Here is a 16,858-nt window from a genome sequence, read left to right as displayed (position 1 = left end):
TTTCTTCATCAAAAGGATGGTCAAGTATTGGAACAGGCTTCCCAGGGAAGTGGTGGAATCACCATCCTTCGAAGTGTTCAAAAAACCATGTAGACAAGGTTTGTAGTGACATGGTTTATTGGTGGACTTGGCAGTCCTGGGGTAATGGTTCGACTTGATGATCTTAAAGGTCTTTTCCAACATTGATGAATCTATGATTCTATGACTCAGGGGGTGGGTTCCAAAGTGGGAACACTCACACCATTGCAACCAACTGGGGATTAAGCCAGGCCAACCAGAGCAGCGACAAATGCTCCTTAACTGCCTCCCAAGATGAAAGCCACAAGACCAACCAACTCAAGTGTATGTATACCAATGCACAAGGCCTAGGAAACAAACAGGAGGAACTGGAGCTCCATGCCCAGTCAGAAAGCTATGGTATCATAGGAATAACTGAAACATGGTGGGACAACTCACATGACTGGAGGATCGTGATGGATGGCCATAGGCTTTTTCCTAAAGACAGGCAGGGAAGAAGAGGAGGAGGAGTCACAGTCTATGTTAAGGAGAAGCTTGAATGTATAGAAGTCAACTCCTGCGATTCTGGAAGCCCTATCAACCCCCTTGGCTTAACTGCAAGCTTTTCAGTCTGCTCAAAACCAAAAGAGAAGCATATCAGAAATGGAAAAGTGGATGAATTCCTATTGAGAACTACAAGGGAATTGCCAGGGTGTGCAGAGATGCAGTTAGAAAAGCAAAAGCTCAGCTCCAATTGAAACTCGCCGGAGATGTCAAAACCTGCAAGAAAGGGTTCTTCGGGTGTGTAAACAACAAGCAGAAACAAAAGGAAATTATCGACCTGCTGTTAAACAGGAGGTGGTAATTAGTCACCAACAACACTGAAAAGGCAGAGGTTCTCTTCACCTCTGTCTTTACCAGCACTGTTGGGCCCCAAGGTCTTGGGATCCAAAATGCAGGTTGACACAGACACAGATCCACCGTCAGTGAAGGAAAAGTTGTTGTGTGAACTACTACAGGAGCTTGACCTCTATAAATCGATGGGCCCTGACAATATCCACCCGAGGGTGTTAAGAGAGCTGGCTGACATCCTTGCAAGGCTGCTGTGAGAGACTGAACTGAAATCAGACTCCACCATCCATTGTCTCAAAGACTGGTATGAGAAGCTGAGGTCCACTATCTCGAAGATAGGTGTGAGGAGCTGAGAAGGGACTCCACTGCCCACTGTCTGAGAGATGGGTGGGAGGAATAGACATAAGACCCCACCTTCCATTGTCTGAGAGATGGGTGGGAGGAACTGATATAAGACTCCACAGTCCATTATCTCAAGGATTGCTGGCAGACCTGCAGTTGAAGAGCTGGCTGCAAGACCAGCGAAACTGGATGCACGTGATCCACCAGGAATGTGCAGTATGTGACATTAAGAACAGAGGTGCTCCCCCCAACACATAATAAAAGGGAAAAAAGGTAATTGCTGCGGTGGCCACCCACCTCTAATGACAACTACAGACCCTGGAGGACTCCCACCACCGAAGATGATGACTACAAACCCTCAGGAGGCCGCTGGATCCATGGTGGTGACTATCTCTCTCTGCACTCCGAACTCTTGCTTAATTTCTATCTTTTTTTCTGACCTGTCCTATCGCTATCTTTTCTATAATAATCAGCTTTTTATAATAAACAAACTGACCAATTGCAGTACTTGACCTCGCTTGCATCTTAATTTCACTCTGGGGATCACAAACGAAATATTTCCAACACTGGGTTTTTCTCCAGTTGGACCCTGACAGCCGCTCTCCACAATCTTTGAGAAGCTGCGAAGATATGGGGACATCCCAGAAGACTGGAAAAAGGCAAACATCACCCCTATCTACAAGAAGGGCTTAAAGGAGGATCCGGGAAATTATAGGCCCATCAGTCTTACTTCAGTCACCAGGAAACTTAAGGAGCAAACCCTCCTGGGGGCTATCACAAGTCAAATGAAGCACATGATTGGGAAAAGCCAGCACAGATTCACCAAGGGCAAATTGTGCTTGACAAACCTGATCGCCTTCTAAGACAAAGTAACCTGCTCAGTTGGTGCGGGGTGAGTGGTACAAATTGTCTACCTGGATTTCTCCAAGGCTTTCTCACAGCCTCTTCCTGGATAAACTGTCATGTTATGGTCTTGCCAAGTGGTGGTGAAGAGTTCCTTTTCAAACTGGCAACCTGTCATAAATAGGGGTTGCACAATCCAAGACTGTTGGTAAACACAATCCAAGAGTGCAGCAAAGGCTGGGATCTACTTGGCTGGGGAGCAGCTCTGTGGAAAAAGGAACTGGGGGTCCTGGTGGACAAGCAGCTCAATATGAGTGAACAGTGTGCTGCTGCAGCAAAGAAAGCCAACAGGATGCTGTGTTACATCAACAAGGGCATCACCAGCAGAGAGAAAGATAGCATCATCCCACTCTACTCGGTGCCTGTCAGGCCACACCTGGAATACCGTGTTCAGTTTTGGTCCCCACTATACAAAAAAGATGTGGACAGGCTGGAGAGGGTCCAGAGAAGGACCGCAAGGATTATCAAATGACTGGGAAGCCTGCCTTTTGAGGAAAGGCTGAGAGATCTGGGTTCGTTCAACCTAGAGAAAAGAAAGCTTAGGGGAGACCTTATCGCCATGTTCCAATATTTAAAGGGTGGCTACAAAGAAAACAGACACTCCCTTTTTACAAGGAGTCACATGGAACGGACGAGGCGTAACAGGTGCAAGTTACTCCCAGGGAGATTCCAATTTGACATGAGTGGAAAATTTTTCACAATGAGAACAATCATCCATTGGAATAATCTCCCCAGGGATGTGGTAGACTCCTCAACATTGGACACACTTAAGATTGGGCTGGACAGGGTGCTGGGACATCTAGTCTAGATCATGCTTTAGCAAGAAAGATTGGACCAAATGATCCCTGAAGTCCCTTCCAACCTGGTATTCTATGAACTCATTCCCTAAACAAGCTATTTGGAGATTGCAGCATTCAAAGGAAACATCTTTGTGTCAATATCACAAAAAAAAAAAAAAGTCTCTTGCCACAAAGGACTACCTACCTATTCAAAATGAAGTTGAATAGAAACTTTCAGCCTAAGATTTATTTCTCAATTATGTTTAAAATTCTAATATGTAGCTAGAATAAGAAACAGATCAGCATCAGCCAACCTAACAACTTGCATGATCTATTTCTGAGATAAAGCAATGCTTGACTTGCTTTTGAAGTAATACTTGTAAAAAAGCAGCAACAATGAAGACAACAGACCTACTGAACTTTCTAAAAAACATTGCAAGGAAGTCTCCAAAAGGAAGAAGTGTTATCTAAAGAGGAAACTAAAAACCTACTTTTTTCCTCACGCCAAACTGTCTGCAGCATTCTAGCCACATCTCTTAAGCAGTGCCCACAAAAAAAATTAGGGTATTGAAAATTAAGTATTTTGAAAATTATGTGTCCTGGGTTCAGCTGTAACAGTTATTTTTCTCCTTCTTCATAGCTAGTGCAGTGCTGTGTTTTTGACTTTAGTCTGAGAACAATGCTGATAGCACATCAATGTTTTAGTTCTTGCTAAGTAATGCTTACCCCAATCAAGGACTTTTCAGTCTCTCATGCTCTGCCAGTGAGGAGGGGCACAGGAAGCCAGGAGGAAGCAGAGACAGGACACCTGACCCAAACTAGCCAAAGGGGTATTCCATACCACAGCACGTCATGCCCAGTATATAAACTGGGGGGAGTTACCCAGAAGGCCCAGATCGCTGCTTGGGTCGGGCTGGGTATCAGTCAGCGGGTGGTGATCAGTTGTATTGTGCATCACTTGTGTTTGTTTTCTTTTCCTTTTCCCCTTTTAGTTTCATATTCTCTCCCCTTATTTCCCTTATAATTATTATTATTATTGGTGGTAGCAGTAATAGTTTTGTATTATATTTAGTTACTGGACTGTTCTTATCTCAACCCATGGGATTTCCATTCTTTCAATTCTCCACCCCATCCCCTCCGGGAGCGGGGCGGAAGAAGGGGGGAGTAAGCAAGTGGCTGCGTAGTTCTGAGTTACACTAGAGATACAATAGCAGAATAGTAGAATCATAGAATAGTAAGGGTTGGAAAGGACCTTAAGATCATCTAGTTCCAACCCCCCTGCCATGGGCAGGGACACCTCGCACTAAACCATGTCGCCCAAGGCTCTGTCCAACCTGGCCCTGAACACCGCCAGGGATGGAGCATCCACAACCTCCCTGGGCAGCCCATTCCAGTGCCTCACCACCCTCACTGTAAAGAACTTCTTCCTTATATCTAATCTAAACTTCCCCTGTTTAAGTTTGAAGCCATTACCCCTTGTCCTACCACTACAGTCCCTAAGGAAGAGTCCCTCCCCAGCATCCTTACAGACCCCCTGCAGATACTGGAAGGCTGCTATGAGGTCTCCACGCAGCCTTCTCTTCTCCAGGCTGAACAGCCCCAACTCTCTCAGCCTGTCTTCATACGGGAGGTGCTCCAGCCCTCTTTCATCCTCGTGGCCCTCCTCTGGACTCGCTCCAACAGCTCCATGTCCTTCTTATGTTGAGGACACCAGAACTGTACACAGTACTCCAAGTGAGGTCTCACGAGAGCAGAGGGGCAGGATCACCTCCTTTGACCTGCTGGTCACGCTTCTTTTGATGCAGCCCAGGATACGGTTGGCTTTCTGAGCTGCAAGCGCACACTGCCGGCTCATGTTAAGCTTCTTGTCAACCAACACCCCCAAGTCCTTCTCTGCAGGGCTGCTCTGAATCTCTTCTCTGCCCAACCTGTAGCTGTGCCTGGGGTTGCCCTGACCCAGGTGTAGGACATTGCACTTGGCTTGGTTGAACTTCATGAGGTTGGCATTGGCCCACCTCACAAGCATGTCAAGGTCCCTCTGGATGGCATCCCTTCCCTCCAGCAGGAAATCACTGTGTTGGTATCGCACACTGTATCAGCAGTTTTAGAGCAAAAAGGGACTCATTGGTTGTCCCCATCACTTTTTCTAAAGTATCAGGCCATTCTTGTGGAACAAGATGATATTGAAATTGTGGTAACTAATGCTGTGAACCCAGCATCTTTCCTCCAGGAGACTTCCACTGAACCAATAACTCATGACTGTCTGGCCACAATAGAAACTGTATACTCCAGTCCACCAGATCTAAAAGAAAAACCTTTGGAAAATGCAGATTCCTGGTTTACTGACGGCAGTAGCTTCATGAGAAATGGTAAACGAAAAGCAGGATATGCTGTAACCACAACTTCACGAGTGATTGAAGCAAAGCCTTTGCCTAGTAATACATTGGCACAAAAGGCTGAAATAATAGCTCTGATCAGAGCATTGGAAGTGGCAAAAGACAGACGAATAAATACATGGACTGACTCTAAGTATGCCTTTGGTGTAGTTCATGCACATGGTGCTATTTGGAAACAATGAGGACTTTTGGACACACAAGGAAAACAAATTAAACATGCAACAGAAATCTTGCGATTACTGGAAGTCGTGTGATTACCTAAAGAAGTGGCAATCATGCATTGCAAAGGACACCAGAGAGGTAACACTGAACAAGAAATTGGAAATAATTTGGCCGATTATGAGGCTAAATGTGCTGCAGAACAGGCTGAAATTGTGACCTTAATTCCTGATGGCAAATTAATAATTGAACAAACAAAACCTGAATATTCAAAAGAGGACAGAAAATTAATGGAGGATTTGGAAGGTAAGGAAAATAAAGCGGGTTGGGTCCAAATACCAGATGGATGAATTGTAATTCCATATAGCCAATTATGGAGAGTAGTAAAAGAAGAACATAATAAGACACATTGGGGAGCAAATTCATTACATAAATATTTAGATCGAAGAATTGTGAGTAGGAATTTATATACAACAGTTCAATTGGTAAATAAGTAACGTCAATTATGTTTGAAAAACAATCCTAAACCTGAAAATAGGAATCAAATTGGGACAATTAAAAGGGAAATTATCCTGGACAACAGTGGCTGATAGATTTTTCTGAATTACCAAGAAAAGGAGGTTATCGATATTTGCTGGTATTAATGGACACTTTTTCAGGTTGGCCAGAAGCTTTCCCTTGTAGGGTAAATAATGCAAAACAAGTAATTAAAATTTTAAATGAAATAATACCTCGCTTTGGGGTACCAGAGGCTATCTCTTCTGACCGAGGCACGCATTTTAGTGAAAAATTGTTTGCAAGTATAATGATGATAATAATTGTAATCCTAATCACATGTGTTTCAATTCGATGTTTCTTTTGGTGTTGTAAACAATCAATGATAAATTATGAAGAATGGAAAAGGAATGAAGTTAAGCACCAGGTAGAAACAGGGAAATATTTTAGAAAAACATTAAATGGTAATGGGATAATTTAAAAGATTGCAAAAGAATTTGCAAAGGACAGAAAAAGGGGGGATTTGAGACAAGGAAGTACAAAATGAAATATAATCCTTTGCAAACAAGAAAATTCAGTTCTAAGTAACATTAACGTTAAGCTTGGTGGCTTTGTACATAACAACAAAACTTTCCAAACCTAAAAAGCCCAACCAAAAGAACATAATAAGGATCATTGTATAAGATAAATCATTGTAGCTGACATAGTTTTAGAACCTTATGACCTTCATATAAAATTTATTGTAAGCAAAACAGGACTGTAGATAAAGAGTGTCTGAAACTAGCAGATGTTCAGGACGTGCTGTAGCTAAGTTAACTGATAAGTAGAAGGACGAGAAGAAATCACTCACTTATGTCAGCAGTGTTACCAAACAAACTGGTGCAAGCACTTATCATCTACTGGCAGACCCCAAAGACTACCAGAACAAGAATTCAAGGAAAAGATAAGGTCATGAAGAGGAAGATGATGAAGAAACGACCACCAAAGGTCCCAAAGACCACTACCATAATAAAGTGCGTGTGTGGGAAGAATGTTCTAGGAATGTGATGTCATGTATAAACAACTTCATGAATATGTATACAATATAATGAATATGTATGACTAACGACAATATAATCATGGTTTGATTGATGCTCGGACAGAACATGCTAGGAGGAGCTATCCCCCGTGTTCTCCGGCGTCACAATAAAGAATACCTGCTTGTCAACTTAAAACTTTGTTGGTGAGTTTTTAACGAGTTCTACGAATCACACCCCAACCAAACAAAACAACCACCAAAACCAACAACACTAAACAAAGACAGGAACGCATGAGACTGCGCAAAATAGTTATAGGAGCATCTTAAAACTGAAAGTTCATAGGTAAATTTATTTAAGCAAATACAATGCAAGTAGGCGTTTTTCTTTTTTTATTAATGAAAACTGAACTACTCAATGTGATTTAGATGTGTAAAAAACATTCATCTCATTTATCACCACTAATATAAAGCAAAGGGAACAAAGAGTATTAAACTCCCCCAGGGGCTGCAGTTCCCGACAGAAAACCTAGTCCTACGTGGGCTCCTCTCCAAAGGCCACAGTTCCTGCCAGAAGCCTGCTCCAGTGTGCGCTCTCTACAGGCTGCAGCTTCCTTCAGGACAAATCCACCTGCTCTGGTGTCCTGGGTTCAGCTGTAACAGTTATTTTTCTCCTTCCTAGTAGCTGGTGCTACTGAGTTACCGGCTGGGCTTAAACTACGACATCTGGCATGGGGCTCTCCATGGGCTGGAGGATGGATATCTGCTCTGGAGTGGTCTTCTCCACAGGCTGTAGGGGATTCTCTGTTCTGGCACCTGGAACACCTCCTCCCCTTCCTTCTTCACTGACCTTGGTGTCTGCAGAGCCATTTTACCCTTTCTTAAATGTTATCACAGAGGTGTCACCAGCTTCACTGATTGATTCATGTTTGGCCAGCAGCAGGTCCATTTTGGAGCCAGCTGGAACTGGCTTTGTCCAGCACAGGGGCAGCCCATGGTTTCTTCTGATAGAGGCCACCCCTGCAGTCTCCTCATTACCAAAACCTTGCCACATAAACCCAATACAACTCTCTTCATACATAGATGGGAATACTTCTGTAATTATGCTTGGGGAAACTTTGTTTTAACTCACACTTAGATTTCTTGAAAGCAGGAACTTAGAATAGTGGCTTTCAATTTATCTTTTTCATCTTCCATGGAAGGTATGAGTTTATACAGCAAATTCAAGCCTGATGACAAAGAGCTGGCTTTACTTACCTATCTTTTGTGGTCCACAGACTATTAAATCAAGCAAATTAAATCCACAGAAATTACAGTCTTGTATCAACATCAGCTTTCAAGAACATAATCAATGGAGAGGGACCTTGGTGCAAGAAGACACTTTCTGCTTACTGGAAAAAGGAAGTACAAGGCACTCCAGCCACTTTCCAGATAAGCTTTACTGAGCGCACCCTTTTTTACCAACAGGTAAGTAAAGCCTGCTCAAGTGCTCCATGTCTTTCTCTACAGGAAACATAGGAAGAGCAAAGAGATGATAAACCAGATTGCTATTCAACTGGCACCAATGTTTCACTTCTGCATTCCCTGTTCTACCTGGAGCTTGTGTTGCAGTTCAGCTATAACTGCCCTTCCTTGCTTATTAAGCTTTCTTAATGCTAGCTAACAACTATGTACTTACTCCTATTGAAGTTTGCAACAGAATGCTTTCAAGAACACTACACAAAAATGCTTTTCTTAAGTCAATTTCTCAGAGCACGGCTATAGTTTTTGTGCTTATATTTACTTGCTATTCAAATAATGTTTATCTGTGATATTTCACCTAGAACTACTGGAAGCATTCCAGAACAGTGATTTCAAGTAAATAAAAAACTGGAGAGTAGACTCCACTGTAATTATTACACAGAAATTCTAACATCAAGCAGCAAGATAGATTATAGTGTTTATGTCAGTCTACAACTTTCACCATGCTTGCCAATAGCACAGATTTATAGCTTCAGAGGTTGCTAACATAGCCAAGGAAAGTCCAAACAGTGCAATAAGAAGTTATTAAACCGTGAAAATACAAGAGAGTCACTTCTACTTGTGGCCAAACAGAACTTCAGGCTCAGCACCTGCAGCAATGGAAAGACTTCTGGACATCTACCAGCCAGATGAAGAGACTCAACAGTGGAAAGGAACACAGGAGCATGGCAAATTGGCCATTTCTTTCCCACATGCTTCAGAAATACTTCTTCACAGCTAGTCACAGGGAACAGAAGACAGCTACAATTCCTTACCACAGTGCTAGTCAGCATATACAATCTAAGGTTTCCAGTTAGCCCCTTCTCTAGCCCTCCTATTGCTGAGAATACTATAGGTTTTCCACAACTTTTGCAATTCATGGTAAGAGTTCCTTTAAAACAATATAAAGCAGTATCCATGAGGCTGTGTATTTCTGTAAAGCCAGCCCTGATCCACTGCTTCTCTTTACTTTTCAAAGTAGTGATGGTGGCTACCATAGATCTGGCTATATTTAATTGTGATCAGGACTGTCACCCCAGAGCAACAACTATGGAAGCTTACACAGACATCAAAGAGGGAAAAATGGCCTTGCTAGATTTGTAAAGTGTCATATTTTTTAAATGACATACTTTTCAGAGATTCACTGTTACCTACTGTATCACCAATGCTGCTGCCTAGATTTGTCACTGTATCTGCCTTCATCACTCCTTTTCTACCTACTTTCGAAAGTCTGACTTCCTCTGCAGTTTCTTCCCAGCAGCAATTCTCAATTACTTTCTTAACTTGTTTTGTTTCTCTTCCTGAATGGAATAGGTTCACTAAAAGCTTAGTAATGATAATTTCCCATCAATACTAGCTATTTTGTTACTGATTTTCCCTGGTTACAGTTTTAGAGATCTGTCTGCAGTCACAGCTAGCTTAAGGAATTTTCCTCCTAGTGAAAATCATTTAGAGTTCTGGAAAACTTGAAGAAGGGGGTGTGGGTGTGTGGAGAACACAACACCAACAAACAAAACCAAACCACAACAACAACAGGGGCAAGTCATAATAAGGTACCCCATAAGCATCAAACACCTTTCACAAAAATTATTTTAATAATGAAAATAGACTGGATAGAAAAAGGGCTCAATTCTTTAATATTGGAAACCTTCATCCTTCATTTACAAAAACAGAGTTTCCTGATAGCAAGTGACAAGCATACAAATAGGTTTTCTGAGACCTGTCTGTGATTAGGCTACTGGGTTAATGACCGACACAAGCCTAGGGGAAAAAATTTATCATTTTAAAACTTTATTAAAGCTTTAAAATGTGCTCAGCAGCACATTTAAGATTAAAAAAAAAAAAAAAAAACCACAAAAAAAACCAAACTTGCTTCAAAGGCAACTATAACATTTTAAGTAATTTGCATCTTCCTGATATTTAGTTATAATAAAGTTGTCTGAATGTTTTTTTTGCATAGTTTGATATGCAGTATTATTCCTACATTATCTTTAGCTAGGTGGCTCATTTCTAGTAGTAAAAAAACTTCCTAAATATAAAGTCATCAGAGTTGTCCCCAACAAATTAATGTTTATTGGAGGTCTTATTTATAACTCTCTAAAAGTTCAGAAGACTAGCTTTGTTCATACTTTTATTTTGTTCATGTTCCTCTACTCAACTGACAAGGCTTGCTTTGGATTTGGTTGTTTTTGGGTTTTGTTGTTGTTTGGTTTTGAGTTTTGGGTTTGTTTTGGTTTTTTTAATATCAATAATCAGGAGTATTTCACCACTTACTAGAAGAAACCCAAAATTTGTTTGCTAACTAGACAAGTACCATCTTTACTGGAAGCAGAAATCTAACAACAACAAAAAACCCCTTACAAATTATTCACGAGATTCAAAGTTTACTGATTTTCTAGATATAATAGGGAAGCTTGACATAAAAAAAAAAAAACCACAGAAGTTGTTAAAGTTTCTTTAGTTTTACTGCTCATAGGTTTCCTAGAGATTTGCACCTAATATCACCTAAACACTTCTCTCTTCCCCCCTGTTCCCACCCCATTACTCACTATGCTACATGCAAGCTTAATGGCCAGCACATGCTGAATGATTGTCTGGCCATTACATTATTCTTGGATTTCCTCAGTTGGGGCAATAATTTAGAGCTATCCCCTCTATCCAACTGGCTGTTTTCATAAAGCCCCCAGAACTCAGTTTTCTTTATGACCTCTGACTGATGGAATCAACTAACAGGTTCAACAGGCCGTGATCAGAAAGACAAGGAGACAGACGGGTAGACTGACAGCATGATCACAACCACTTCTATTTGTAAGTTTGCCTTGCCTTCTTAAATCTGTAGCATTCATCATATTCCCAGTTTTAGAAATATTAACTTCCTAGTGCAGTACATATTTGTTGAACTTAGCAGTGTTCTAGAATAAGAATTTAATTTCACCCCTACAAGTTCACTGTTTTCCTCATCTTGTAGCAGGGAAGTTCTAACCAGGCTTTTCCAACCAAGTGAACCCTCTATACATCCCAGAACACCAGCAATCAACATTAGAGGGGAGGATTTTTATTTTTAATTAAGAAAATAGCTGGGAAAACTGTACTTTGACTTTGGAAAAAAACAAACATGAAGTCAACACTTTCCATTATACTGCTTTGACAACTAAACATAAAAAGGAAGCCTCATTAGGATTAACAGTCCACTGTTCCAACTTTAGAGATAGCCTAGTTCAGGGTTTATACAGTATATATTATGCATGCATGCCCTGCACTTCATAGACATGAGTTTAATATTTCAATATCTAATCTGTTTCACCTTTTGACATTTCAGACAAATTTTGAGGAAAAAGAGTAATAGATGCTTACAGAGCTTAAATAGTATTAAAACTGTATTATGTAAAGTATATACACGATTGTTAAAGTTATTAAATGAAGCTAACAAATTCTAACAAGCAGATTAAGCATCTGTAAAAACACATGGCCAGTCCTCCTAAATAATGGTCTACTTGCTTACCAGGGAAGCTTTGACATAAAGTTAAAACGTAAACCAGTTCTGATAAACAAAATACAGAATGCATAGCCAAGGACTGAAAGTGCTTACCTTGACTCTCCACTACTGTTTCTTACAATGTCTTCATCACTGTGCCCATTCATTGTAAATATTAAGAAGTTTAAAAGATAAATAGAAGTCCACTCAGGTTAGAAGGCAGATGTCAAGAATCTACTTCTTGGTACTCTGTTTTCCAGGTGACTTGTTTACTCAACTGGTCTCTGCAGGTATTGAGGATTTTTCCCAAATTACCTAAAATAGTAAAGGAAAATGTTAACGTAATTTGAAATATTTGCTGGTTGCAACTGAGAGATACTGAAAATAACCTGTCCTGTCACAACAACACTGAAAGGGAGTATCTATCATATTTGACATCTTCTTTTTCACTGAAAAATCACTTTTGGTATGCCATAGTACTGTCTTAACAACCAGACCTAACTTTTAAAGGAAAACAGCCTCCCCAAACACATAAATATAAATTGTGGATATTAATGCCCTGAGATCTGATTAGCAAAACTGTTTAATGCACAAAACAAACATATCAGATGCATTTCCAAACACAGACATAATGTTCGCATCCAGTTGGGGGTAGAGGCAGGAAAATAAAAGACTGTCCCATTTTTAAAAACTGGCTCAACTACATCAAGCTGACAAGATCCCACAGATGGAGTTATCGTTGTTTCATATACATTAACATCTTCAATCAGATCTCTACCGTGTCAGATGCACCTAGAAAAAGTTTAGGCTTACTTTAAATGGAGTGCAAGTATAAACTCACTGATAATCAGCTAAAGAGCAGCGCCTCTTACGGATTTAGTGGTGTGAAAGCGATTAGGGGCTCGCCTGCAGGTTGCCTGCCTCAAGGTGCTCTCTAATACAGCCCGATCTACATCTCATGATGGAGGCGGGGGCTGCCTCTCTCCGGGATGGGAAAAACCCTGCGTTCAGGCACTATCTCAGACACCAGGGCCACTCCAGCCAGCAAACAAAGGCGATGACGATAGAAATGTGATCGGAAAGAGCCCTATAACCCCAGAGGCCGCGAAGCGAGGCTGAGGCCCCCACGGCGGCAAGCCGGGCAGCTTGGTGGTTCCTCGCGGATCAGCCGCTGCTGCCCAACGAGGCCAAGCTCCGCGCTGCCTGACCTCCCGCGTCCAGGGTGCGAACACCCTGCCGCCTCCGGAACCGGCACTCCCTGGGCCCCAATAATCATCTTTAGCGGCCACGAAACTCCCTCCTTGTCGCCCGCTCCCTGCTCCGCGACGATCCTCCCCGACCACCTGCACCACGCTCTCGCGGTCTCCCGCGACCAATCGTTCCCAATGCGCTCCCGGAGAGACCCCAGGCTACGCTGACTCCCTACCTCCCGCGGGTTCACCTCCCGCCCCCAGAGACGGCCCTCTGATGGTAGCGCGATCCGCACAGGCGCCGCTCCTGGCCAAGGCTCTCTAGCAATATTGCCAAGGCGGCCGCTGTCCACCGTGCTCGCTTCTCTCAGCGCCCCCACATGGCCAGAGAAGAGCGAAGGCCGCACTCCTGCCTCCCAGCCGGCTCGTCACAAGCTCCCCCCGCAGAAGCCAGCGAAAGAGCCCGCCTCCAGCTCTCACAGCTCCCTCCCTCCCTCCCTGGAAAATAGCGAGCGGGCCCAGGAGCCCAGCCCCACGCTGGGCATCCAACCCCTTCTCAACACCAGTTCGCCTCCCCATCCATCTTTGAAAGCGACAGCCACCACACAACTCCGGACCAAGGAAAGGAGTCATGGCGGGCCTCTGCCTACCTGCGTGTGTGCGCCCGGCCCAGTCTCCCTAGGGCGCTACACCCCACGAAGAGGTCTGTGCTGCAACCTAAGGTCGGAGGCTGCTCCTGCGGCTACTACAGGGCCTGGGCCGCCGGCTCCTTAAGGCCCCACGCGGCGAGCTCGCCTGCAGCACCCACCAGCTTGAATAATAGGGCCCCAAAACCGGACAGGGAGAAGTCTGGGGAGTAGGTACTGGATTCCTCCTCCGCCGCCGTTTCTTAAGTCCTACCGACCACCGCCATCACGCTGCCACTCCGCTCAACCTCTTCCTCCTCCTACCTTAGTCGGATGGAAACCCTGGGCGTGATGTCAGTCCTGCGCCCTGGGACAGTGAGGGGATGAGGAGGAGGAGCAACAGCCGGGAGAAGGACAGCGCCGCCAGGCCTTGGCGGCAGGAAGGGCCGCTTAGTGGGGGTGGCGGAGCCAAAGCGACTTCCTTACCGTGCCGGATACTGCCGGGGCCAGAGGTAGCAGGCGCCCGCTTCTCCGCCCGCCGCCGCAGCCACAGCGAACGGGCGCTGGGGCCGGTGCTGCTCCTGGTGCCCGCTGCAGCTCCTGGGGCAAGGGGCGACCCGGCCTGAGGGGCGCCCATGACCCACGCAGCGTGGCAGGGAACCTGGCCTGGGCCACATGTTACTGTTTAGTGTCGTGCGCGGTTTTTTTTTTTTGTTTGTTTCAGATTTTTCCTGTCTAATATTAGAGCCCCCTACCAAAAACATATATATTTCTTAGATTTTCTACGCGATTAAAAGTGCCATTAGGGCATATTTAGGAAAGCTTGGCATGCAGCTGCACAGAGGATACTTGCCTCCATGTCAAAGACATCCTCCAGCTGTAGGCAGAGCACTCCTTTCTTTCTCCTGATATCTAACTCAAGTTGTTTCAAAGTGATTTATGAGAAAGCTGTTCGTTTAAGGTGGTTCATGTTCAGTAAAAAAACCCCACATGTTAATCATGGGGGCAAGATGAAAGAGAATCGACTCTCTCGGAGAGAGATGTTTGCTGTCTTGCTGAAGATGGGATGGCTCGAGATACGATTGATGGGATTTCCACCAATGAAATGTGGAGACTGTACAAGAAATGTGGGTTGCATAAATCTCTGAAAAGGATAAACAATTCAAGCTCAGACAAAGTTGATGACATGACAGATGAAGTAATTTCACCTTCTGCTCCCCCCTTTGATCCTCAACAGGACAGTACACTTAACAATGGAGGGCCCCCCATTGGTGAGTTGACGGTTCCGGGGGATGAAAAGGGATGGGATCAGTACGTCGATCTTTATCCGTGGCCGGATGTTAAAATGTTAAAACAATTGAGAGAATTAAAAACGGACTGAGATGAGGGCCAAGCTCCAGCACAGGGATGGGCAAGGACAGACCATCGTCCTCACGTAGAGCTTCAAATTTATTGGAAAAATAAATCTCGTCAAACGGTTAAGGCCCTCACTGATACTGGAGCGGAGGCCTCTCTAATTTCTGGTAATCCTAAAAAATTTAAAGGGCAAAAGGTTTTGATTACAGGATTAGGTGGCAAACAAATTGAAGCAGTACAGACAAAAATTGAGATGAAAATTGGCACTCTGCCAAAACAAACTTATTCAATGCTGATTGTTCCTATCCCTGAATATATAATTGGAATTGACATTTTAAAAGGAATGACTTTATGCTTACCTGATGGTAAGTATCAATTCGGAACCAGGACATATGTATGAGCTCGGCCAGATTTAGTTAGGAAAGTTAAAATGCCTCCGATACAAATCCCATCTGTTACTACCAAGGTAGTAACAATGAAACAATATCGTATACCAGGAGGACATGAAGAGATTTCACAGAATATTAAAGACTTATTAGATATGGGAGTATTAAAACCAAGAACTACTGCCTTTAATAATCCTATATGGCCTGTTAAGAAGAGTGATGGGACATGGCGAATGACAGTGGACTATAGGGAGCTTAACAAGTACACCCCGCCACTCGCAGCTGTGGTACCAGACACAGTTACTTTAACTGAAAAAATACAACGGCACTCTGGAACTTGGTATGCAGCAATTGATATAGCTAATGCTTTCTCTACAATACCCATTGGGGAGGAACATTGGGATCAGTTCACTTTTACTTGGCAAGGTAGGCAATATACATTTACCCGCTTACCTCAAGGGTGGCTCCATAGTCCCACCCTCTGCCACTGAATTGTGGCAGAACACTTGGACGAGTTGTCATTGCCAAAGACAGTACAAATGGTACATTATATTGATGACATAATGATTCAGGGAGAAACTGAGCAAGAAGTACAAGAACAATTAGAATTAGTATTGCAGCATATGAAAAATAAAGGATGGGAAATTAATCCAGACAAAATTCAAGAACCTGCCCAAACCATAAAATTTTTAGGAATTCAGTGGCACTGTGGTCATCAGGAAATATTGCCCAGAGCTAAGCAGAAGATTTTAGATTTTGTTACCCCACAAAGTAAAGTGAAAGCTCAGCAATTTATTGGTTTGTTTGGCTTTTGGTGACAACACATCCCTCATTTGGGGGAACACAAAAGAAATATGAATTTGAGTGGGGAAATGAGCAGCAGCAAGCATTTGAAACAGCTAAACAAGGAATTCAGCAGGCTCTGGACCTCTGGCCAGTACAGGCCAGAGAGGTGGAATTGAATGTCTCTATAAATGATAATTATGCCAATTGGAGTCTTTGGCAAAAGCAGGGTAGGAAGAAAGTGCCCTTAGGATTTTGGAACTGAAACTTACCTGAAGCTGGGCAAAGGTATACACCATTTGAGAAGCAGTTATTGGCACGTTACTGGGCCTTAGCAGAAATGGAACAAATGACAGTTGGACATGTTCTAGCACTAAGGCCTGAAATTCCAATAATGCAGTGGGTAAAGAGTTCACCCAAAACACACAGGATAGGACATGCTCAGGAAGCTAGCGTAATTAAATGGAAATGGTATATCCAAGATAGAGCTAAAGTAGGGGTTGGGGGAGTGGCAGCGCTTCATGAGAAAGTTGCCAATGCCCCTGCAAGTGAACCAGCAAATGTAGATCACCTGGATAGCAAACAAGAATCACCAGTAAAATGG

General features: G+C 43.3%; 1 protein-coding gene across 1 annotated transcript in view; it reads right to left on the bottom strand.

Annotated features, from left to right (window-relative positions):
• The window catches only part of LOC115601761 (chromodomain-helicase-DNA-binding protein 1-like), a 95,487-nt gene extending 81,566 nt beyond the window's left edge, over positions 1–13,921 (bottom strand). The window contains exons 1-2 of the mRNA XM_030472143.1: positions 13,754–13,921; positions 12,028–12,228 (exon numbers count right to left, since the gene is read on the bottom strand). Coding sequence (XP_030328003.1) covers positions 12,028–12,080 — 53 coding nt within the window. The 5' untranslated portion in view covers positions 12,081–12,228; positions 13,754–13,921. The remainder of the gene's footprint in view (positions 1–12,027; positions 12,229–13,753) is intronic.
• Positions 13,922–16,858: the final 2,937 nt, after the last annotated feature.

Source organism: Strigops habroptila, chromosome W (genome assembly GCF_004027225.2).
Source record: "Strigops habroptila isolate Jane chromosome W, bStrHab1.2.pri, whole genome shotgun sequence".
Taxonomy (NCBI): Eukaryota; Metazoa; Chordata; class Aves; order Psittaciformes; family Psittacidae; genus Strigops; species Strigops habroptila.
Note: the sequence above shows the minus strand (reverse complement) of the source record. Positions and strands in the feature narration are given on the sequence as shown.